Below are 23,145 nucleotides of genomic sequence, written 5' to 3' on the forward strand. Positions count from 1 at the left end.
GGTTATTCCTGATTTGCTTCGGAGCAATTAGCCTCAACATGGTATTCTAATCAGTAAACAACTAGTTTGATATTTCAGTATTTCTTTTCGTATAACAGATCATTTGTAGACCTACTCAGGCAGTGTCAACTTTGTCTTAATCTACAGTATGTGATACTGATTTGCATATGGGAAAATGTATATTATACATGCATGGGAGAACACAAATGTTTTAGATTTTTTATTTTGAAAGCATGAAATAACGATTAGTTAAAATTTAGGTTTTAAATTGGGTGGTATTTTACAGTATGAATTTAAAACTATGTTAGAACATGTTCTTCAATTTCTTGTCCTGGCACCAGCAAATGAAGGGCTGCCAAATAAGTTCTTCCCGCGGGGGGTGGCACATTGGGTGGGGACAGCTCCGAGTACAAAAAAGCATGTTCTGCCCTGATAGAGAGCTCTCTGTGGACACCTGGATTCACAATCAAGTACGTAAGTTTAATACATTGTATGGCATATCTATAAATATACAATATGACAAACTGCTCAGTTTCAGTTTTTAATGAACGAAAAAGTTAGGTCAAAGTTGCTCTATCAATGAAGTAATATTTGCAAGATTTGTAGGATTTGTGTTAAACCAGTGATTCCTATCTCGCTTTACTCTATTCAAAATATTTTCACAATGTAATTGAAGGTGGTAAAGAAATGCATATAAGCCATGCACGGAGAAAGTGAGGTGGAGCAACTTCTCATGTCAGAATTTTCTCAATTGTGTGGTACATTGCAAACAAAAGCAAAAAAAACTCCACAGAAAAATCCACTAACATCTTTGGAGCTCCAGAAATGAAATGCTATTTTTATAGCCACAATATAGATATAATATGGACACAAAATGCTTATTTGTTGAGAAGAAATAGGTATAGTGGAGATATTTGATCCCAATTTGTGACGTTAAATTGTCTTTGACACCTGGATATGCAAATTCTGTGCAACTCAGTCAGAGACCTCAGTGCACGGTGACCTTAAAGGTGTCTTTTAAGATTCTGTTTCTGTATATAGCCTGCAATTCAAATATATCCGAATGTCTTTGCCAAATGGCAATTAAAGAAAAAACAAGTGTTACAAATGATTATAAAGCTGTGCTTAAGTGAGTCATTAATATTTTCAATGGTTCGTTAGATAGGGACAAAAAATGTTACACAGCGGTTCCACATGTACATCATAGTGATTGTAGCAAAAGTAAATTTGCAGCACCTGTATCTGGGTGGGATACTAGAAATACAGGTTTAAAAAAAAAAAAAAGAAATGTATAAAATGAAATAAACCAAGAAGGTACATGCCGATTTAAATATGAGTACACTGCTGCTTCAGGCACATCCATGATATTGTGTGCTTTTTAAACAAGCTTGGACCTGTCAGGTATTTGAATTCAATAGGTAACAAGTTCCACAGATTGACTCTTCTCCAAGTAAATATGACATCAACGTCGATGAGCTCTCGCCTGAACAAGGCTGTCCGTGAGCATTACATGAGGCTTCCACAAGGAGACAAATGTCAGGTGACTTACATCTGGATTGATGGAACTGGAGAGCGGCTATGCAACAAAACGCGGACCCTGGATGCTGAATCCAAAAGTATACAAGGTGAATAGATTGTTTAAACGATTGTTTATTTCAAAGCAACTTTTTGAGTTCAACACCTTAAATATTAACGTCAATCTGTTATTTAACAACATTGTTATCAGACAGGAGAAGAAAAATGGGTGTCTAACTCATTTTTATCGCGGGCCACGATAAGATTTCCCTCAGAGGGCTGCGCCGTTATGACAGTGATACCTAATTAATATTTACTTTTGTCGTATTAATACATATACACAAGTAAAAGATACATTACTAGTTTTGAAACCAAAACTATTTTCTTCAATTTACTGTAAAATGGTTAAAAAAAACAACAACATTATTATTTATTACACATACAAATAGAATATTGTGGTACAGATTTAAGCAAGAATTATAGGAGTTGACATGATTTGATCTTGCAGGCCATATAGAATGACATGGCAGGCCGGATCTGGCCCCCGGGCCTTGAGTTTGACACATATGGTTTACAGCAGACCATGAATGTATACATGTTTACTGTAGAATTATAATCATAGTATGATGTTAGTCTTATTTAAGCACCAATCTGATTGCTGGTAGATATTCCTGAATGGACCTTTGATGTACCAACCATATATCAGTACGAAGGTTCCTGCATAGACATGCACCTCATCCCAGTGTGCATGTTCAGAGATCCATTCACGCTTGACCCCAACAAATTGGTCTTCTGCGAAGTTTATAAGTACAACGGCCTTCCTGCAGGTACCTTCTGTACTTTTTTTTGCATGTGTGTCCAAAATGTGAGCGAAGTTCTGCAACTGTTTTGTATGTTTTGTTTAGAAACAAATCATCGAGTAAGCTGCAAGAAAGTCATGGACCAGATTAAAGAGCACCAGATATGGTTTGGTTTTGAGCAGGAATATACACTCTTTGGTACCAATGGTCATCCATTTGGATGGCCTCAAAATGGATTCCCTGCACCCCAAGGTCAGTAAAATTATGAGATAATCGCTTGAAAATGTCAAGTCTCAATCGCACCAAAACATATCACGGCCAATGACCTGGTTTATACACGTGCAGTCTCAAAGGACCTTGCAGATATTTTTTGTTTTTTTTTAAAGGTCCCTACTACTGTGGAGTGGGCGCAGACAGAGCACTTGGACGGGATATTGCAGAGTGTCACTACAAGGCATGTCTCTATGCGGGGATCAAGATCTTTGGAACAACTGCTGAGGGTTTGGCATCTCAGGCAAGTATGGAAAGAAAAAGCGATTCGCATTGCCATTGTGATTATTATTTGTGTTATTTCCCTTATTATTTCAGTGGGAGTTCCAGATAGGCCCTTGCGAAGGTATTGAGATGGGCGATCAACTGTGGGTTGCACGCTTCTTGTTGCACCGTGTATGTGAAGATTTTGGGGTTGTTGCAACACTCGACCCCAAACCAGTAAAGGGAAACTGGAATGGCTCTGGTGGCCATACTAATGTCAGCACCAAGAAGATGAGGGAAGAAGGAGGATTACAGTGAGTAAACAAATGGATGCATGTGATGAAATTATAAACACGCAAGCCGCGACACAGGTTTTGGATTGAAAGGAAGGAACTGAATTGGGCCTATAGGGAATCAACTTGTCAAATGTATAAAACAGGTCCACTCATTCATTTGTGTACGTTTTGATTACAGATACATTGAGCAGGCCATTGAGAGGCTGCGCAAAAGACACATGGAGCATATTAAAGTGTACGACCCACACGGTGGTCAGGACAACATGAGACGTCTCATAGGAACTCATCAAACGTCCAGCATGAATGAATTCTCCGCTGGAATTGAAAACAAAAGTGCCAGCATTCGCATTCCTCGTCAGGTAGGTCAAGACAAGAAAGGCTACTTTGAGGACCGCCGCCCTGCAGCCAACTGTGACCCGTACCTTGTGACCAAGGCCATCGCAAGCACCTGCCTGCTTGATGATGACGTGAAGAGCATTGTTTAAAAATCTACTAGTTTTGAGACAAAACTGTGTTCATGTACTGTCACAGAATCGTCATTTAATGTCGTTTCTTCCTGTCTGCGCTTAAGTCAATTCCTCACTATCAAACACGGCCAAATAGTAACAGGCAGGTGCAGCATTTATGAATATTGAGTCCTTGGGAGCAGGGTTAGAACCAATGTGTCAAGTATTTTGCATGTTGCATATTGAACTTGTTTATTCACATTTACTTGTATCAACTGGTCCATTTGGACCATTTGTGTTTACAAATGAATGCAAACATGAACAACATGCGGTCACCAGTGTGTAAGCATGAGATGCAAATGATTGAGTCCACAGCCTGGGGACTAAAGCCAAACTGGCTTTTGTCGAAGGCAAAGTTTTTCCGTCTTGCTGGTTATTTTGCAGCTAATTTTGTCCTGATGGCCTTTCATTGCGAATGGTTCGGACAACATAATGCAGACGTGAGATACTATGTTTCGTAAAAGAGAAAATATAAAATATTATTCTTTCCGGTGAAATGTGCATGTTGTGCTTCTTCTAGACTTCTTTGTTCAACCAAATGCAGTGTACGGTGATTTTATTTTTTTTGCTTGGGTAATAGAGAATAACATGTCAAAGGGAAATCAAAGTATACAAGTTAGGCAGGTTTAGCAAGTGTCAATGTATGATGGCCACCGTTGGAGTCACCCAATTATTGTGTGTACCGTTTATTGATGACTTGCATCTGTGCGATTAGCCTCAACATCAAATTCTAATCAGTAAATGAATAGTTTTTTTTATTTTTGTAGCTTCCTTGCATGGATGGGTTTTAAGTATTAAAGATCATTTACGGAGATTAAACCTGTTTAGGATGTGTCTACTTTTGCCTAATCTACAGTATATGATACTAACATGCATATGGAAATAATCATGTATAATAGGTAAGTGTATTAAGATTTGCATTTTGATTTTTGACATTAAATAGTACAATTAGTTAAATATTTGGTTTTAAATTGAGTGGTCTTTTTAAATAATGTTAAACCATGCTATTCATTTTGTAAGCAGATGTAAATTGCAAATGAAGGTGCACCAACTAAAATCCGGCCTGGGCGGCCACATTGGGTGGGGCCGACTGTGAATACAAAACAGGTTTCGCCCAATTTATGGAGAGCACTCTGAATTAACTTGGGATTCACATCTGACAAAGTAAGTTGGATACTTTGTTTGATATATTCTTAAAGATCCAATAGGCTACCGCATGCAGAATGTCGCATAGTTTTGAGTTTTGTAAAGAATGAAAAAAAGATGTCGTCAAGATTGCTTGAACAATGAGGGCAATATTTACAAGATTAGTAGGCTATTTGTTAATCCAATATTAGCTCCTCATGTGAGTGTGGTTATTGGCAGGTAACCAGTTCAGGCTGTACCCCACCTTTCGACCAGTCAGCTGGGATCGGTAATAACGGTACAGAGTTGAATGGTTGAACGTGCTTAATTGTTAAGTGTCTCAATTTATTCAGTGTTAAAACAAAAACATGATCAGAAAGTAATTAAACGTAGTTCCTGTTCCTCCCTTCATTCTTCTTTTCCAGCACATGCCTCCATCTTTCTAAATTGTTCTCCACTTGCTTGCAGTACAGATTGCAAGGTCATCAGCAACCATCTACGCTGTTCTTTGCCTCTTCTCTTTTTACCTATGAACTGGCTTTCCACCGCTGCTTTGTCTTAAAACCACACGGGAACAACTCCAAATCAGGCACCAGCTCTTGTTCAGTTCAAAGAAGTGTGTCAAATCCGTTTTGTCGTCTTCCAGGAAAATATGACGTCGATGAGCTCTCACCTCAACAAGGCTGTCCGTGAGCATTACATGAGGCTTCCGCAAGGAGACAAATGTCAAGTGACTTACATCTGGATTGACGGAAATGGATGGGGGCTAGGCAACAAAATCCGGACCCTGGACGCTGAACCCAAAAGTATACAAGGTAAATATATTATTTTAATGATTGACTACTTTGCAACAATATTTGTTATCAGAAGGGGAGATAAAAATGTTTAGACCTTGCATGTACACATACAGAAAATCATAACCTATTGCCTTTTGTTTGTGTTATGTTATTCTGGTTTGTCTGGAAATATGATTACTGCTAGAAGTTCCTGAATGGTACTTTAGTGGGCCAAACGACCTATCCAAAAATTCCTGCATCGACATGCGCCTTATCCCGGCGTGCATGTTCAAAGATCCTTTCAATCTTGACCCAAACAAACTGGTTCTCTGTGAAGTTTTCAACTACACCAACCTTGCTGCAGGTACCTTCTTCACTTTTTTTCTTGACACATGCAATTTTAGAGATAGAAAATCAACCGTTGATGCATGTTGTGTTTAGAAGCAAACCATCGAATGAGCTGCAAGAAAGTCATGGACCAGGTTCAAAAACATCAACTATTATTTGCTATCAAGCAGGAATACACACTTACCACAATTGATGGGCATCTGTGTGGTTGGCCTCAAAATGGATTCCCTGCTTCCCAAGGTCTGTATGCGCCTCATATTGTAACATAAATCCTGAATTTACAAAGGTTGTCCACTCCAACGCAAAAACACATCACATCGTTAATTGGGAACTGAGCACGCTTAACTGCTGCATGCAATACAGCAATTGAATATCTATGCGATATGATTATAGTTACAAAGCTCCTTGACCCGTTGCGGTAATTCAAAATGCATCCCTAGACATTGAATGACTTTAGTTTGACCCTTATTAGATCCCAAAGCTACTGGACGAGACATTGCAGTGTGTCACTACAAGGCATGTCGCTACGCTGGCATCAACATCTTTAGAACATATGAGAAGGATAGGCCTTGGCAAGTAAGTATGGAAATAAAAAAGATATTTACCAACATTTGATCATCATGCTAATTCTGCAAACTGTCTTTTTATATACACTTTCAGAGACCCTCCTGGTTATTTCCCTTTTTATTGTGTTCAAATTTCAGTGCGAGTTCCAGATTGGACTCTGCGAAGGTATTGAGATGGGTGATCAACTATGGGTTGCACGCTTCTTGTTGCACCGTGTATGTGAAGATTTTGGGGTTGTTGCAACACTAAATCCAAATCCAATAAAGGGAAACTGGAATGGCTCTGGTGGCCACACTAATTTCAGCACCAAGCAGATGAGAGAGGAAGGAGAAAGTTGTCTTATTGTTGACCATTTAATGAAGAATCCAGGTGAGAGACGCTCAAGGTGAGTGTAAGGAGAGAATCTACTTTGTGAAGACAGAGAACAAGTAATCACTCATGGATGCGTTTACTTTCCGAACACAGATACATTGAGGAGGCCATGAAGAAGTTGAATGTGGAGCATATTAAAGTGAGTGATCCACATAGCGGTCAGGACAACATGAGTCGTCATGAGACCCCCAACATGGACAAATTTTCTACTGAAATTTCAAACAGAGGTGCCAGCATCCGCTTTCCTCACCAGGTGATTCAAGACAAGAAAGGTGAATTTGCAGCCCACTGTGAGACGTATCTTGTGACCAAGGCCATCGCAAGCATGTGCCTGCTTGATGATGAAGAAGTGAAGGGCAATAAGTATTATTAAGGGCAAGATGACGAGATCATCTATTACGATTGCTTTGAGTGTGGCTGATAGCAGTGATGTATTGCCAGTTCATATACGTATCAATAATCATTTGGCTTTTAAATCTTCTACAAACACTTTAACTGACTTTGATCAACACGAATACAAATTACATTTTTTTTCTGCCTTATTGCTGCGAATAGTTTAGAGTGGGGACAAAACACAATGATGTATTGTCTGTATTTTTTTTCACTGATGTACAGGATGTTTTTATGTTTTTTTTTTATGGATCCTAATTTAAATTTGCACAGCATTAGTGTACTAACACAATGTGCTCAAAATGCCAGGAAGTACCTCAGGTCTCAGGTGAATCGTGCAATTGTGACCAAGAAGAGGCAGAAAAGACCCCAAACTAAGCTGTAGTAATGGTTGTTTGTTCCATTGAGCCGGGAAAAAAGTTTATCTGTATATGTGCGTTGAAGCCACCAAATAAAAATGAGTGGGTTGGGTGCAATACTACTTGCATCCAGCAGAGGGTAGCCTCCCTATATGGTTATGGTTAGTATTTTGATTTCTGGCAGTCAATAGTTTCTAATTTCAGATGGTACGTGACGTGTTCATGCAAAACTGTTTATGATGATCCGCAAGATCCTTTTGCGGGGTTTCTGTGGGATTAACAAAAACATTTCGATTAACAGATTTAAACATTTACCTGACGAAACAAAAATGGTTCTCGATGAAACATAAATAAATGAGAAATCCGTATTACGTTTTCTATCTTGTTTAGTTCACACATTTATCCGTACAAAGTGTTGTCCACCACCGTCTAGGCTGAAGACATTTTAAAACAGGGAAATGTACCTTATCCTCATTGTGATTATCGCGTTTTGCACGTTTTATTCTGCTCATTAGTCGGACGAGAAATGCTGTTTATCATCATGACTCCGGGCTTCACACTGCAACCTCCAAAGGGCGCTTGTTTACTGTTAAAAATAGAAAAAGAATTTGCACCCACTCCCTTTTTAGAAGCCTTCACCAACTATGCCTGAGTCACCCTTTTGTTGTAGCTCTAATTGTTTTTAGGCGTCTTCACTGAATTTGGCTGTTGATCACTCCCGTTCTTTCGTGTCCGTCTCGTGCTTTTTATGACGCAGTCCGTGACGTCATAGACGTAAGAACCTATATATGTGCGCGTCAAGACTTTATTGATCTATTTCCTCTCACGGGGAAAAACGTTTGAGTTGAACCTGATCAATCGATTGAAGCTATCATTTAAAGAAAAAAAATCCTAATTTGTAATGTAGTAAATCTGCAAGCAACATTTTTTTCTGAGTACTTGATATTAAGATATTTTCCTGTTCCTAATACATGGCTGAGGATGCCACCCGTCAGGTTAGTTCCTTTTTTTTTCTATTTTGTATTGCTTCTAAGTTTTAACAAAACTTTCCGTTCAAAAAGTCGTCATTGATTATTGAAAAATGATTAATATAAAATTAAATCAGTTGACAATATTAATTGCATAATTTGCATTTGCTGCTTGTTAATAAAATTATCCATCTGTCATCTTGACAATGACATCATCATTGGCTTTATTGGTAACCTACCATCGCATCTCCTGTATTTTTTTTAAATATACTTTTGTGGTTCGTTTTATTAAGTTATCAAGACAAATTGTCAGACTACAAAAGAAAAAAAATCTGAATCCTGGACGAAAGTAGTTTTGAGTTTTATTCCTTTTTTTTTTTTTTTTTAAGAAAAGCCATAATGATGTTTGAGATTGAGCAGAAGGCATTGTAATATGGGCATAAAGTTGACTCGTCTGTCTGCCACATATTAAATTTGGTAGAGAACCGATTGCAGGGCAGCCCGGTTTGGTCTCAATACTACAACATTACAGTTCTACATCATTATGCTGTACAAGGAGACACACTGATAATGACATACGTACATACTGTTATGACCTGTCTACAAATATTTACTGTAGTTTGCTATTCTCAGCTAATGATCCACATGCAACAAAACATAGCCATGAATGATACAGGTTAACATAACCCTTGTGAGTTTCCATGCCACCAATCTGTAGACTTATCCTTATGAACATTTTTAAGATGCTTTTTGTAAGAATAACCACATTGCATCTCCTACTGTATGCTATCGAACCCGATTGAACTAATATGTAAGTAATATATCTCTCCTTCACAGGAGGGCAAAGAAGGTACACGGTTGCAGGATGAGGAGGAAAAAACATCTTTACCCGAAGACCTGTGTTATAATTATGAGGAGCTTTACTCCAAGCCATTCGTCACACCTGAGTCTGAAATCCCAGAGAACCTCCTGATCCTCTCGTACTTATTTTGTAACTATTTCAAATCAAACAAATAGCAATGTATTTTCTCTTTTTGTTGCCACGTTTGGCAAATATGTGTCACACTGCATTGACCCAAAAAGTTTTCATGTAAAGCTGTTATATATATATATATATATATATATATATATATATATATATATATATATATATATATATATATTTCATTTATAATTGTTGATGTCCTTTCATCGGGTTAGCTGTTTTTTATGCAATGAATGCATGCATGGAAAGAATTGAATTTTATGGATTTTATTGTCATGGGTGAATAATTGTCCACCTTGATTTCTTCTTCCTGAAGTCATTCATTTGGCTACGACTGTAGTCGAAGAGCAAACCTGCAGTTGCTGGATGACAGAACTCTGGTCTTCATAGCTGGTCAGATGCTCATATTGCTCGATGTTTGCACCAGGCAGCAAAGGTACCTGCGCTCCTGCAGTGGCGGTGGAATTGGCGCCATTGGGGTGAGCAGACTGAAGATGTGCACATGAACAAACTATATTTAAGAAAACCAAATCTCCCTGCATATAAAACTAGCATATTTTGTGTTATGGTGGAGGCAACTGTTCAAATTAGGTTTGAATTGCTTAACAGTAAGCGTGGAAAAAAGTACCACATACAGTATTCCTTCATTCTGAGATGTCCCTTGTTCCTGCGGGTGATTTTACACTTCAATCTAACAACATTAGAGTATAAGCATGGACTACGAGTTAAGAAGCACTGAGTTCTTATCCTGTATGTTTTCGTAGGTAAGCCATCAGAAAGATTATTTAGTGGTGGCAGAGAAAGGACTAAAACCCATCCTGCTTGTTTCTAAATACCCTTCATTACAAGCATACCGCATCCTGAGAGGTAAATAGAAATCCAATCCATCATTGTCATTATTTCCCTTGAGAGCTTCTGTCTAATCATGTGTCTATTTGTGTGTAGATGGTACAGAGCTTGCGTTCAGCTCTGTCAACTTTAATAGTGATGCAAGTCTTCTGGCCAGCCTGGGCAGTGAACCTGACTACATGCTGACAGTGTGGAACTGGAAGCAGGAGGAAGTGATGCTCAGGTGCAAAGCCATTTCTCAGGAGGTCTACAGAGTGACCTTTTCCCCATACAATCCTGGCCTACTGACATCATCAGGATCAGGACATATCAAGTAAATGACAAAACACTCCAACAAAATCAATAACTGTCATACAATATTAGTCTTTCACATTCATAAATCAAATACTTTCTCTCTCCAGGTTCTGGAAAATGGCCAGCACATTTACAGGTCTCAAATTGGAGGGACTTATTGGGCATTTTGGAAAGACTGCAGCCACAGATATTGAAGGCTACATTGAACTTCCTGATGGAAAGGTATCTGCTGCTGCTCTGTTTGTTTGTTTTTTGTTGTGAGGTGATTAGTCGTGACTAAAACCGACAACGATGACATGCTGCTAAACAATGTTGGCTTAGTTTATTAAAATGCCAAGCAATCACTAAAACGTATATCTGACAAATACAACTATGATCAGACTGACACAATTCCGGTGGTATGTATTTTGCTTTTGTTATCACTAAAACATATAGCTGACAAATACAACTATGATCAGACTGATATTCACAATTGTGCTGGTATGTACTATTTTGTTTTTGGTAGTATAATCTAACCATTGAGCCATCATCCAGCTGTAAGTGAAATACATCCTCTCTTGGATTGCAACTATCAAACAATTCCTCATCGTAATACGTGGTTTGTTGAGTCAAATCATATGTGCGGTTCAAGTTAACAAATTGTCATTTGACCACTCAACGTCTTTCCTCTCAGGTGCTTTCTGGCTCAAACTGGGGCAACTTGCTGCTGTGGGATGGAAACGCTATTAAAGTGGAGCTCTGCCGCAAGGGAGGACATTATTGTCACGCAGGGGTTGTCCAGCCTTTTGCCTTGGAGGACGGACAACTGATGACCTTTGGCTCTGATGGAATGATTCGGGTAAAATACCAATGCCTCTAGATGTTACAAGCTTTTTTGAGGGGGGGTGGGGGTGGAGGGGTATTTTTCTGTTATTATCCATTTACGGCATTATTATCATTTTTTTTGCTAATCTTGTTCTCACTCCATTGTATATAATGTTGTGCTTGGTTCTTGTATGTGGCTTCCCTTGATCCTGCAGGGCTGGGACTTTGAGACCATTGATGCTGCTGACAGTAGCAGTGAAAACAGCAAGTTTGAGTTGGAGCCCATGAATGAGATGACGGTTGGGCGCTACGTTCGCCTCTTTTCAATGGTGAAAAGCGCGCAGGCAGACTCTACTGTTTGGCATGCTCAGGTCAGCTTGCCACTAGTTAGAATGCATGTTTTAGTGAATTACCTGAACTGAATGGTTTTCTCTGTGCTCTGGTAGGATTCCAATGGAGCCATTTGGAAAGTGGATCTTTCATTTACATACTCAGTAAGTTTTGCCGATTTGTAATTTTTTTTTTTTTTTTCAAAAGAAAAGTAAAAAATGTTCAAATTGCCAATATTGATATATGATTTTTAAAATACCCACCTATATAGTTTCCAAGTATTATATTTTTTAATATGAAGGAAACAGAGATTTTTTTCCGATTGTTTTACTAAAGTGCCCAAGCTGCCATCTGCTTTTGAGTTCCAGTCTCCAATGTATTGTTGAAACTACACAACACATCTTGTATTTTTTTCCTGTTCATTTTGTTATTGATGATATTTGGTCAAACCCTCCGATAATCCTATTATATGATAAAAACTCAAATCCACATTTTAAATTTAAAAGTCAACAGCATTCCAAAAAAACACTGCTAGATTCTATATTGATCTGATGTATACAGTTGCCCCCACTGATATTAAAAGATGGCGTTTAACGTCTCTGTGAACAGACTCCTGATCCTGTGTGCCTTTTTTCCTTCCACGCTGGGCCAATCAACGGACTTGATGTATCAAAGAAGAGTCATCTCATGGCCACGACTGCTTCAGATCGTGCGTTGCTATTTCTATAGTCAAACTTGGGGGGTAATGGAACACATGTCCCCCGGCTTTTATGTTTTCAGAATAAAAATTGTATCTACAATCTCTGTAGCATGGCGCATCAGTGGTTAGCATAGCTGCCTCACAGCTCCTGTGCCTTGGATTTAAACTGCTCGTGCTCAGTCTTCTTGCTAATTTCCAAAACCATGTTTATTAAACAGACCAGACAAATATAGAACATTTAATACCATATATTGCTTTTTTTGCATGTTTGCCTTTCCTATTCCCTTTCCAGGTTCTGTCCGAATCTTTGACTTTCTGTCAAAAACAGAACTTACCTGTAGCTGGTTCACTCAGGGTGGAACTGCTCTTCACTGGGCCCCACCTTCAGTAAGTGGAATAGTGGGGGACTACTCATCCTTCTCAATAATCAGAGGCAAACTAAACCGTTTTTTATTTTTGTCGGACTCTAGGTGACTCATGCTGGAAATTTACTAGTGACGGGCTTTGAAGATGGAGTTGTGCGCTTACTGGAGCTTTTTGACCCCAAAGGCCTTCAAATAGTAACCAGGCTCAAAGTGGAGGCCCAACTGCGCCTCAAACAAGCCTTCAAACCCCATAATGCTCCTGTAACCACTGTTGCATATGAACACAATGGAACGGTCTTGGCCACCGGGGTAAGAAGGCTTGAGTTCAACAAGACATTCTCCAGTTAATTCTTACAAAGATATACCCACTACATTTTAGCTTTATCAATTCATTGATACTTTGTCAATGCATTTTCTCTTCTGTAGTTCCGAGCTCTAAAGGGATCTGATCGGATCCCGTATTATCAAGTACTTTGGTGACAAAAATGGGAAAAAGGCTCATTTTTTCAAGAGGGTCAAACAAGGAATGCTGCATTGCTTGCTGCCATCTTCTTGCAAAATGATTAATTGTAGATTCTTTGACTCTTCTGTTCACCCTGTGTGTGTGCGCGTGTGCGTGTGCGTGTGCGTGTGTGTGTGTGTGTGTGTGTGTGCATGCGCATGCATGCGTGCGCGTGCGTGCGCACTGTTTTTCACTTCATTCCAATATGCAATAAAAATCGATCATGTGGTTATTCTTACCATCTTGTTGAACTCACAATCGATGTGGGAAATCCTATACCCTATAAAAGCATAATTGTGGGAATTGGTTCACTGACCTCTCGCTTCTGTCTTAATCCTCAGAGCTCAGACTGCACTGTGTTCTTCTTCACCGTTGGAGACAAATATGAGCCAATTGGTTTTGTCTCGGTTCCCGGACCAGTGCAAGTGCTGGAATGGTCACCTCATGCCCGTGTAAGTGATGTTTAAAAGGCAGCTCGCAGACTTTTTTTTTTTGTTTTCATCGAAAGATATGTAACAAAGCAAATTCCTCTTTTTTTGTCCTAGAAGGAAAAGAGTCTGCTAATCCTATGTCTAAGTGGTCATGTTGTGGAGGTACCATGTCCTGACCCTGAAACCCATCAGACAGCCAAGTCCTTTCAACTTGACATGCCCAGAAGAACCTTTCGCTTCAAAAGCATTAAATCTCAAATCAGGGTAATAAATACATAAAAAAAATGTTGTGTTCCTTCCCTCAACCTCGTAAACGCCCCTTTCTACCTATATACAAAAACATCTTGAGAAAGCGAACACCACCCAGGCACGCAGACTGCACTTTGTGCTAAACTTATGCTGGGCAGTCAAACAACCCCCCAAATAAAGATTTGCGTTTCTTACATCTGTGGTTTTCAGAGAGACGAGGAAATAGCAAGACGACATGCATTAAAGGAGCAGCGAATGAAGGAACGTCAAGAAAAAGAATTGGATGAAGAGGAGGAAGAGGAGGAAGAGGAAGAGGAGGAGTTGCCCCGTATTTACATTCCTGATCCTCCAAGTCCTCTCTATTGGGGTTTCTTCTCGGAGCCTGGCCAATTCTGGATCTCAATGGTACGAATTCAACAAGTCACAATAAGAATTGTCTTAATGAAGCAAACTATTTGTAGCCATCAGATATTCCTGAGCGCACTGGTGCTCTGGGAACCCGCTTAAATGGGAAACAATTTACATTATTTTTCTCATCTTTAGGGAGGATATGACTCTGGTTTCTTGTACCACTGTAAGTTTTCTGAGAATCAGGATGAGAATTCAGAAAAATGTCCCGTTGAGCCATTTGACTTCCTGCCTATCCATAATGCTGATAGTGACCCCATTCGTTCAGTCACCTTCAGGCATGTTTATAACAAAAATTCCGTGCTGAATAAAGAGTAAATATTTCCCGTATTTGTCATCAGGTCATGCTCATGTTTGAATGTTTCTGCCACAGCTCCAACAGGCAGCTAATGCTATGCGGAATGCACTCGGGCTCCATCAGAGCTTATCCTTTGGATGCCGACGATCACGTACTAAAATCCATGCAGGCGTACTGGGAACTGAGTATCCACGACAGCAATTATGGACACCTGAGGCATATCTGTTGCAGTCATGACGACCAGTTTGTGCTGACAGCAGGAGACGATGGGAACATCTTCTCCTTCACTCTGCTTTCTCATGAGGAGCTGCAGAAAGGTTTGCAGAGAAAAAAGGCAAAAGTTCCTTCACCGAGGGTAAGTCAAGGTAGACCATGTCTAATTGTATTACAGGTATTTTGACTTTCTGGATGAAGACGTAGCTCACCAGACGCAGAGCAAACCTGTTTATGGAGATAATACCACGAGTTGTACATTGTGGCGATGGAAAATGCAGTCTGAGCCCGTCACTTCACTTGGAGTGCTCAGAGTGTGTGTGTGTGTGTGTGTGTGTGTTTGAATTGAGTAAATGACTGTGCCCTTACTACCATTACTATTACGCAGTTTTATCTACAAATATAAAGGAGGCTCGGTTCGGTTGCTTGCATTCGGTAGAACCTGTTCACTGAAGTTGTTTATGAACCTGGTCAAAACTTTACCTCAAGACTTAAGACTGGAGTAGTTTTCTTTTTAAATGTCAGTTAGAAATAACATTCTTTGTCTAACAGATTGGTCTAGAGAATGAAGAGTTGGCCATGGACATCGACGATCCCACAGCGTACAGGTTGACTATGAAAAAGCATTGATGTTTTTAAATGGAAATGATGCATGATAAAACATGGACTTTGAAACTCAGATTCGCACTCCTTCCAGCATAGAGACGGCTAAACAGAAGCTGGAAAAAGACCGGCAGCGTCAGGAAGCTGACAAGAAAATATTAGCCAAACGAAAAAGGCTTGCTGCGCTCCAGAGCAAGTTTAAAATACTACTGGATGACAACCTTAACCTGCCTGAACACATTCAACTGACTCCTACGGTATACATCCACGCGCACACAAATCACACAAATCGCAAATCACAGCTCGACAATGACAATAGTGTGCATAGCTAATTGCTTTATAAATGTGTCTAAAAGATTAGCAGAGCCGTGTCATCAAATGGGATTTGATCATTTTAATAATGAATCACGGATATATTTTTACTACCTGTCCTTGGGGTTGCTTCACAGAGGCCATTCAAATAACACAACTCTTGAGTCATCGAGCCAATAAAGTTCTTGCTTCATTGCGTGCATACGGTATGTTTGCAAGTAGGAACTGCTGCTGGACCAGCGTTTTGAAGAGCAAGCTGAGAGAGAGAAAACCCGACGTTTAGATGAAGTCCAGTACCAGATGAGCTGGCGAGAGGAGCACTCCCATTTATCCCTTAAAAAGCTACAAGATTGGTACAATACCGACTCATCACCAATAAGGCTTGGCTTCCATGCTGACCTTTCTGCTATTTTCATAATGACGTCAGAACATCCAACCTGCATCACAGTGAAAAGCCTTGCTGGTGTTTGTTACTTTCAGGTTCAGTGACTCGACAGAGCGTAACATCGTCACTGTGTTCGCCATTCGCACTGACCACAGCGTCTCCACCTACCATATTCCGAGTCTTTCTACGACCCGGCTCCAAGAGGAGAGCAGTTCAAACAAGTGTGGTGTCGATGAAACCCCTGGGGTGGAAAGCCAAGCAACTGTAGAACAACACGAAAAAGACAGTAGTGAAACAGATGGTGAGAAAGTTAGGGAATACTGTCGATACAATACATGCTTTATCGTTGACGTGTGCTCGCCAGAGGAAGAGGCCCCTCCTACCTCTGCGACTCGAGCTGTGGTCCAGATTACAGATCGGCAGGTTGAAAGGCTCCAAAAAGCTGCAGCGAAAGCTGAACAGGCTCGGGCCAAGATTGCAAAGAGGAAGGAGGAATGGGACAAACTGTGAGTGTGTCATTGAACGACATGACTGCTGGATGTCTCTTCAAGATTGCGCTCAGACCGTCTCCAATGATGTCTCATTGATGTTTCAGTTATGCAGAAAAGCCGCATAAGGACTGTGAAGACCCACGAGATGTGCAGGCCATCTTTGAAGCCAAAGGGAGCATTGGCGACTTGAAACTTAAAACAGACGAAAACTTCACTGTGCCTAAACATTTACGAATGAGTGCAGACAGGAAGAAAGTTGAGATGATAAACCTGGAGGACAATGTAAAGTGCACTCAAATGTAAATTGCAGTCTCAGCAGATTTGTCTGAACAACTGCATCCATCCATCCATCCATCCCTCCAGATTCGCGAGAAACAGACTGAGATGAACACAGAGATTGTGGCCTTGCGGGACTTCAAACTTCTTCTTTTATCCAAATTGGGATCCCAGGCTAGACAGCTCCAGAGGGTCCAGAGTTGTTTGCCATCGCAGCTCCACCGCCGCCCACCCCTGCTGCCCACGATACGATGTGAGGAAGTACCAGAGAAGAGCCAGCGATGCACCCGAGCCATTCTAGAAAGATACAGAGTGCTGAAGGAGAAAAGGTGCTGGATACGACAGGCAGAGCTAGGATTTTTGCCCTTGCTGGGCATGGGGTGGCCAAAGATACTTCAAATATATCTCAAGGGTGTGTAAAACAACCCAAATTTTACAAATCTCCCAAATTTTTCAGAAAACATTCCTTTTAGGTTTGAAAGGGGGAACAGTTGGAAATGTGGGACAAATATCAGGAAAAATCCCAAAAGACCCAAAGGTTAATCTACCCCCAGTGAAGAGCTCCACCACTGCTGGAACTAGTTTGTCATGTCAATAACTTGATGAAATCTGACTTGGGAGCGAAATTCAGTTCAATAAAGAACATCTGTCATGTTCCAACAGGTCAAAGCATGATGAGCTGGAAGATCAAGAGAGTGGGATGAGTGTGGTTGATGAGCTGGAAAAGGAGATTGAAGAGATGGAGAAAAGTGAAACGATATCAGATCCATCAGCGGAGGAGACCACAGGTGAGCAAGGAGAATTGAGAGAGGAGGACCTGCACGATATGGACAAAGACACGTTGTTAGAGACGCAGGATTCTCTACTGGAGCAGGTCTGTTTCAATTCTTCTTGCTGCACTCAACATCTCGGGATCAAAAAGCAGTAATCCATGAATTTATTGTTTCATGCATTTACTAGATGAAGACTTTGGTGGATCAATTTGATAAGGATCACATGATGTGTCTTGAGAAGGTACAGATGCTGGACTGGAAGCTAAAACTTGCCAATCTGCGCCATTTGACTCTTTATCAGGAGCTATTGCTCCTCAAGGAGGTGGATAAGAGTGAAAAGGTTTTGCAGGACAAGCTTGACAAACGTCTGAAGGAGCAGGATGAGTTGCTGGTGAGGAAATATTTGTGTCGTTTTGAACTGTGGCTCATGCCTGTGGTGTGTATTTTATATGTATGTTACTTGAAAAACATTTTTAGATCCGCTGAATTGAAGCCAACAATGTTTTGTTTTTGGCATTCTTTGTTGTCGGTTGAACCAAAGCACACTTTATTATCTTCAAGCATGCCATTTCCATGTTGTCAAATACAAACGTCTTGGTCTCTTTTGTAACAGTCTGAGTTGGAGAGGTGTAGGAAGGCGCTGGAACTGAAGCGTAAAGACATTGCAAAACGTCAAGAGAAAGAGAAATCCAATACAGCAGCCTTCCATGCATTGCTGGGTGATGACAACAACTTTGAGGAGTATCTGACCAAAGTTTACAAGAAGAAAATAAAACGTACCAAGAAGAAGGAGGAAGGAAGTGATGGTGAGGGAATGCTTTGATCACAGAATGTGACCTCTTTGTGTGTGCTGTCATGCAAGAAATTCAAAGAAATTGTTTTGCAGAGGAAGACGAAGACAGCAATGATGACTTTGACGATTATGAAAACTGGGATGATGACGACGATGACGATTGGGATGGATTGGATGGAGAGGGGGCTGTGGAGGAATGCCCTGCAGGTCAGTACATCTGCGCAGATTCTCAGTCAGTCATCCGGGTCATGGGAATTGACAAAAGTTAGATTGAACTCTTTGAGTTTGTTGAAGACGTTGCAACAATCCCAAATGAACTCTTCAAAGCAAAAAGTACCTCCATTTATTTTTGGGGGTTTTGTTGAAAAGATGTGCTCATTGAGAATAAAATGTGAAGATACACAGAAGATCAGTCGAATGGATAAAGAATATACTAAATGAAAACACGTTTTTTATGGCGGTGTATTCATCTGGTCCTATGAATTGTGACGATAGTTGTACTGAAAGTATTGCCGTGCCACAGGGTGCGATCCAAAGCTGTTTGATGACATATTGGAGCTGCGTGAACGTCGCTTGGACCTGGAGGAGTTGCTGGCAGAGGAAAAGAAGAATGCTGAACACTTGGAGAAGGACTGTGACGCCCTTGTAAAAAAGGTCAGAGCAGGGCATGCAAACGTGGCTGTACCAAGTACCAACTTAGTACTGAATCATATAGTATATCAAAATGATGTGGTTTTGTCATCAGAATGTATTACTTCTAAAACTATTCATTCTGAAATTATTATTATTATTATTATTATTATTATTATTATTGTTATTATTGGCCTGTATTTATGATCACAGAACTTTCCAGAAATTCTTTGAATGAGATTTAGAATAAACCAGAAATTTGCAAAATTGCATGTCGGTTCCTGTCACCATTCATGTTTTGATGGGATAAATTAATATACTTTGTAAACTAATGAGACATTTTTAAATGTGAAAAGAATCTGAACTTTCTCATATTGTATTTCAAAAATAGACTTTTCACGGACATTTTCAGAAAACATACCTGAGTCGTAATTGCAATCCTTTCTTGGTTTTACTTTATTTTTTTCTTCTTACTCACGTTTGAGCTATGGTCTTGTAGATGAAGTCCGTCAAACTCAGTCTTAAGGCTGCAGAGGATGACTTAGAACAAGTCAACAGAGAGAAACAACAAAAAATGAACCAACTGGATGTTGTGGTTCCTCTTCGGCTGCACCAGGTAAAAAAAAAAAAATTAAAAAATCATTGTGTCAATGAAATTGTACTTCCGTTTTAAAAAGAAGTTCTCAGTGCCACTTTGCAATCTTCAGATTGAGATTGATATCACTGGCCAAGTGCCTTCGGACCTCAGCCCGGCATTGGTGCTCACTCGGATGGAGCTACAAAGGCTGCAGGAGCGAGTGAACGAATTAGAAGTAGATAAGCATCAGCAGACAGAAGTGTACCGTCAGGCCCGTCAGCAGCACATCAGGCTCATCAAAGAGCGCAAGGAAATGAACAATGAAATTGAGAGTAAGACCAAAAACATCCGAAGGCCTACCGACAGCAGCCAAATCCAGGATATTCATTTGAATTTGTTTGTAAATTGGTGCAGCGCTGGAGAAGCTTTGTCACCAGCTGATGATGACAAGGTTTGGGAGAGAGGTGGATATGGAGGTTCTGCAGACTCTGTGTGCCAACAAGTCAGTTGCTGAGATGAAGCAGGAAAGAATCTTGCGGGAAATTGCAATTGCCAAAGACATCCAACAATGGGATGTAAGACAGTTTGCATGTGTGTATGTATCTGGTGGATGAATGACACTTTCTTACGATTCATTTTTTCTGTCTGTGACATTTAGAGGAAAGTACAAAAATCTCGTGAAGCCCTGATCGCGATGACACGGAGCAACTCGGAGCGTCTCCTTTGCTTGAATAGCCTCTTTGAACAGAAGAAGGAGCTGGAGATGAAACTTTACGCGAGACAAAAGAAAATTGTAATTCAATTTCAACTTTGTCACCCTCAATCATCTCGACCCTAAAGCAAATTCCACCGAGGACCACCTCAAACACGCACCACCACCATGACCAACATTACAAATACACAGCAACACAGTGGGTCTTAATGAAAAGTGATGAAACGTTTTTTTTATTCTTAAAAGGTAAATATTTTGTTATTTGTAAGCCACTGTAATACAATTGAACACAAACACCGCATCATGAAGCATCTATCCATCCATTATCTGAACATAAAAGTTAAATACATTTCTATTGAACCTAGATGAATTTTCAAAGTGAAAATCTTAAATGATTAAATGAAAAAGTACTATTTATCTTAACAGTCGTGGTAACTGCTTTAGTTGGAGCGAGAGTGTGGTACTGTGGTTTTCACTCTTCGAGAATCACTGCATACTAGACGGATGAAAACTAAAACCAATCTCAAACTTTATTTCGACAATAACAGTAATACACGAAACCAATCTACTTCAATTACTAATCAAAAATATTGCTGGTCTTTCAGTGAATTTGAATCTTTATGTCTGTATCGGCCCGAACCAAATACCTTCGTGTACTTGTGTGTACTCAGGGAAAGCATCTTCAGGCCTGCAGCAGGCGAGCAGACAAGGACCAAATCTGGAGTCTTCAGGAACTGGTGAGAAAACAAGCTGAGCAGATAGAGAAGCTATCTAAAGAGGTCAGCGAGCTTGGACCCACTGGAGGACACATGCTTTCCGCCGCCCATGCTCATCTACCGCCGCTCCCTCGTCAACCCACTCCCATAGTACACAAACTCAGCAGAAAACGAGGAATACTTATACCTGGCATAAAGGAAGAGGACACAAGTGCAAGTGAGACGGACGACTAAAAATGGAATTCACCTGATGTTACTTGTTCATTATTATGGACCTCAGATTGCTGATAAATTAACACAAGCAGAGGATGAAGAGTGACGCATTTTTAACAGAATTCCACAGAACAACGGTGAGCTCACTGAAAAGTAGTTAGATCAGACCACATCATTTCTGGAGGTGGAATCTCAAACACGGTCTTTCTTTGTGCCTGCTGTGTTCAAGTTGCTATGTTGACAAAAACGCCATTTAGAGTTCAATTCTTATTTCAAAACATTTTCCAATGTTGGGTTCTGATATTTCAACATTTTACTTTAGAATCTTTCACGTATTGTACATTCTTTCCTATTTTTTGCCACCCCTGATAAATTTTCTGCGCTATAGACTAAACTAAATTTTGGGCCAATATCTCAGCTTTTTCAATATCAGTAACTGCTGAACAATTCTCCAAGGTCAGCACAGGATAATCCCACTCCCGCTAATCCCCTCCCATCCTCTTTATCAACGCTCTGGAACCAGAACAGGAGCGGCCCTAGCAATGCTCAAATTTACCCCCTTTTTCCTTTGCCTGCAGACGACTTCGCCATCGTACTCCTTCAGCTGTCGTGGAGTTCCGTGCCGTACAATGTCCCTGTTTGCTTCTTGTCAGCCCTGCCGGCTTTATGACTTCCCAGTGTAGTGCATGGTAGTTCACAAGAGTCCCTCTAGTTTCAGGGGTGTCAAATAAATTTTTGTCAAGGGCCACATCATAATCATTGTTTCCTTCGGAGGGCCATTGTAACTGTCAGCATCTTCTATATAAAGTATAGGCTACACGACAAACTAATGAATAACTAGCTTTTAAATCAGATAGAAAAATATGTTATACATATTATTTGAAAAAATGAATGGAAATAAAAATTGCTAGCAATAACTCAATTTTTTTAAAAGTGAACTCAATATTTAATTTAGTCCTGACACATAAAGTCAATGTACAATTTGTCTTCGCGGGCCACATAAAATGATGTGGCGGGCCATGTCTGGCCCCTGGGCCTTGAGTTCGACACCTATGCTCTAGTCACTAGACTTTAGTGGCAATTCAATTACAATAGTCCAAAAATAAAACAAAAGGACAAAAATGGCTCATACATCAAGTTATATGAACACAACAGATTTATTTGGCTTGAGTGTAGTGCATAAAATATGAGATAAGATCAAAATCTTGCTAAGCTTGTATATCCGATTTATGTACAGTATACAGTATTTACAAGGGCGCGTCCATGAATCCAAATGCACATTTTTTCTTCTTTAACAAATTGTATGTTTAGTTTAACATGGATAGGTTAGATGGGCTCTGTTAGAGACATGTACCAATTCTTAACACCTTATCAGATTTTCTTTAGTCACGACTGCCTCACGAGTAACACGTGTTACTATTGTGCTCTACTTGTTTTGCCAGTGTTCAGAAATGTCACAGTAGTATTCGGGGGGAAAAACCTTAACAAGTGAGGCAGCTGTAGGAGTGAACTTAATTTTCTTACTTGTGAGAACAAAGCATACAATTGTATATGACCAATGGAGAGTATAAAATCTCAAATATAGGCACTTGCTCTATTTACCACTGCCTGCAAGGAAAAAAAGACAAAAAAAACCCATTGCTTTTCTTCACTCGTGCTCCAACTTAAGCAAGTTGGGTTATTTTTTGTCCTTGTTCGGAGAGCAAACATTTGACTTCGTCAACATTGTATTTGGAATAA

The 23,145-nt window shown here is 40.1% G+C and overlaps 2 protein-coding genes, 1 long non-coding RNA gene and 1 pseudogene across 7 annotated transcripts; 3 read left to right on the forward strand and 1 right to left on the reverse strand.

Annotated features, from left to right (window-relative positions):
• The first annotated feature begins 25 nt into the window (after window positions 1–25).
• On the forward strand, window positions 26–4,243 carry LOC148389904 (glutamine synthetase-like). Its single transcript, XM_088392395.1, has 7 exons — window positions 26–474; window positions 1,419–1,625; window positions 2,181–2,342; window positions 2,421–2,567; window positions 2,702–2,829; window positions 2,904–3,103; window positions 3,264–4,243. The coding sequence occupies exons 1-7, from the start codon at window positions 312–314 to the stop codon at window positions 3,568–3,570; spliced, it is 1,314 nt and encodes a 437-aa protein (XP_088248521.1). The 5' UTR covers window positions 26–311; the 3' UTR covers window positions 3,571–4,243.
• A 1,694-nt stretch (window positions 4,244–5,937) lies between these two features.
• Window positions 5,938–7,008, forward strand: LOC148389905 (uncharacterized). Of its 2 annotated transcripts, none has more exons than XR_015861625.1 (4): window positions 5,938–6,080; window positions 6,313–6,416; window positions 6,501–6,792; window positions 6,873–7,008. It is a non-coding gene; the product is annotated as an uncharacterized LOC148389905 (long non-coding RNA). The 2 variants fall into 2 exon arrangements; XR_015861626.1 differs by having other exon boundaries at window positions 6,501–6,776; window positions 6,873–6,964.
• Window positions 7,009–8,363: 1,355 nt separating this feature from the next.
• On the forward strand, window positions 8,364–22,327 carry LOC148389906 (cilia- and flagella-associated protein 44-like). Of its 4 annotated transcripts, XR_015861793.1 has the most exons (35): window positions 8,364–8,523; window positions 9,334–9,476; window positions 9,798–9,960; window positions 10,246–10,348; window positions 10,427–10,643; window positions 10,732–10,846; window positions 11,298–11,462; window positions 11,644–11,799; window positions 11,875–11,922; window positions 12,368–12,467; window positions 12,751–12,845; window positions 12,929–13,132; window positions 13,667–13,777; window positions 13,871–14,020; window positions 14,216–14,410; window positions 14,549–14,691; window positions 14,787–15,066; window positions 15,477–15,532; window positions 15,622–15,784; window positions 16,062–16,192; window positions 16,320–16,525; window positions 16,589–16,730; window positions 16,820–16,997; window positions 17,079–17,320; window positions 17,655–17,865; window positions 17,952–18,155; window positions 18,378–18,570; window positions 18,651–18,764; window positions 19,081–19,211; window positions 19,687–19,803; window positions 19,895–20,096; window positions 20,179–20,339; window positions 20,423–20,557; window positions 21,148–21,542; window positions 21,984–22,327. XR_015861793.1 is itself a non-coding variant. In XM_088392420.1 (34 exons), the coding sequence occupies exons 1-34, from the start codon at window positions 8,500–8,502 to the stop codon at window positions 21,424–21,426; spliced, it is 5,277 nt and encodes a 1,758-aa protein (XP_088248546.1). In that variant the 5' UTR covers window positions 8,364–8,499; the 3' UTR covers window positions 21,427–22,327. The 4 variants fall into 4 exon arrangements, 3 of the variants coding, with proteins under 3 accessions (XP_088248546.1, XP_088248547.1, XP_088248548.1); XM_088392420.1 differs by having other exon boundaries at window positions 21,148–22,327; XM_088392421.1 differs by having other exon boundaries at window positions 13,874–14,020; window positions 21,148–22,327.
• A 216-nt stretch (window positions 22,328–22,543) lies between these two features.
• The window catches only part of LOC148389907 (lys-63-specific deubiquitinase BRCC36 pseudogene), a 1,645-nt pseudogene continuing 1,043 nt past the window's right edge, over window positions 22,544–23,145 (reverse strand).

This window comes from Syngnathus floridae, chromosome 12 (assembly GCF_059516105.1).
Source record: "Syngnathus floridae isolate MCC-2025c chromosome 12, RoL_Sflo_1.0, whole genome shotgun sequence".
Lineage (NCBI taxonomy): Eukaryota > Metazoa > Chordata > Actinopteri > Syngnathiformes > Syngnathidae > Syngnathus > Syngnathus floridae.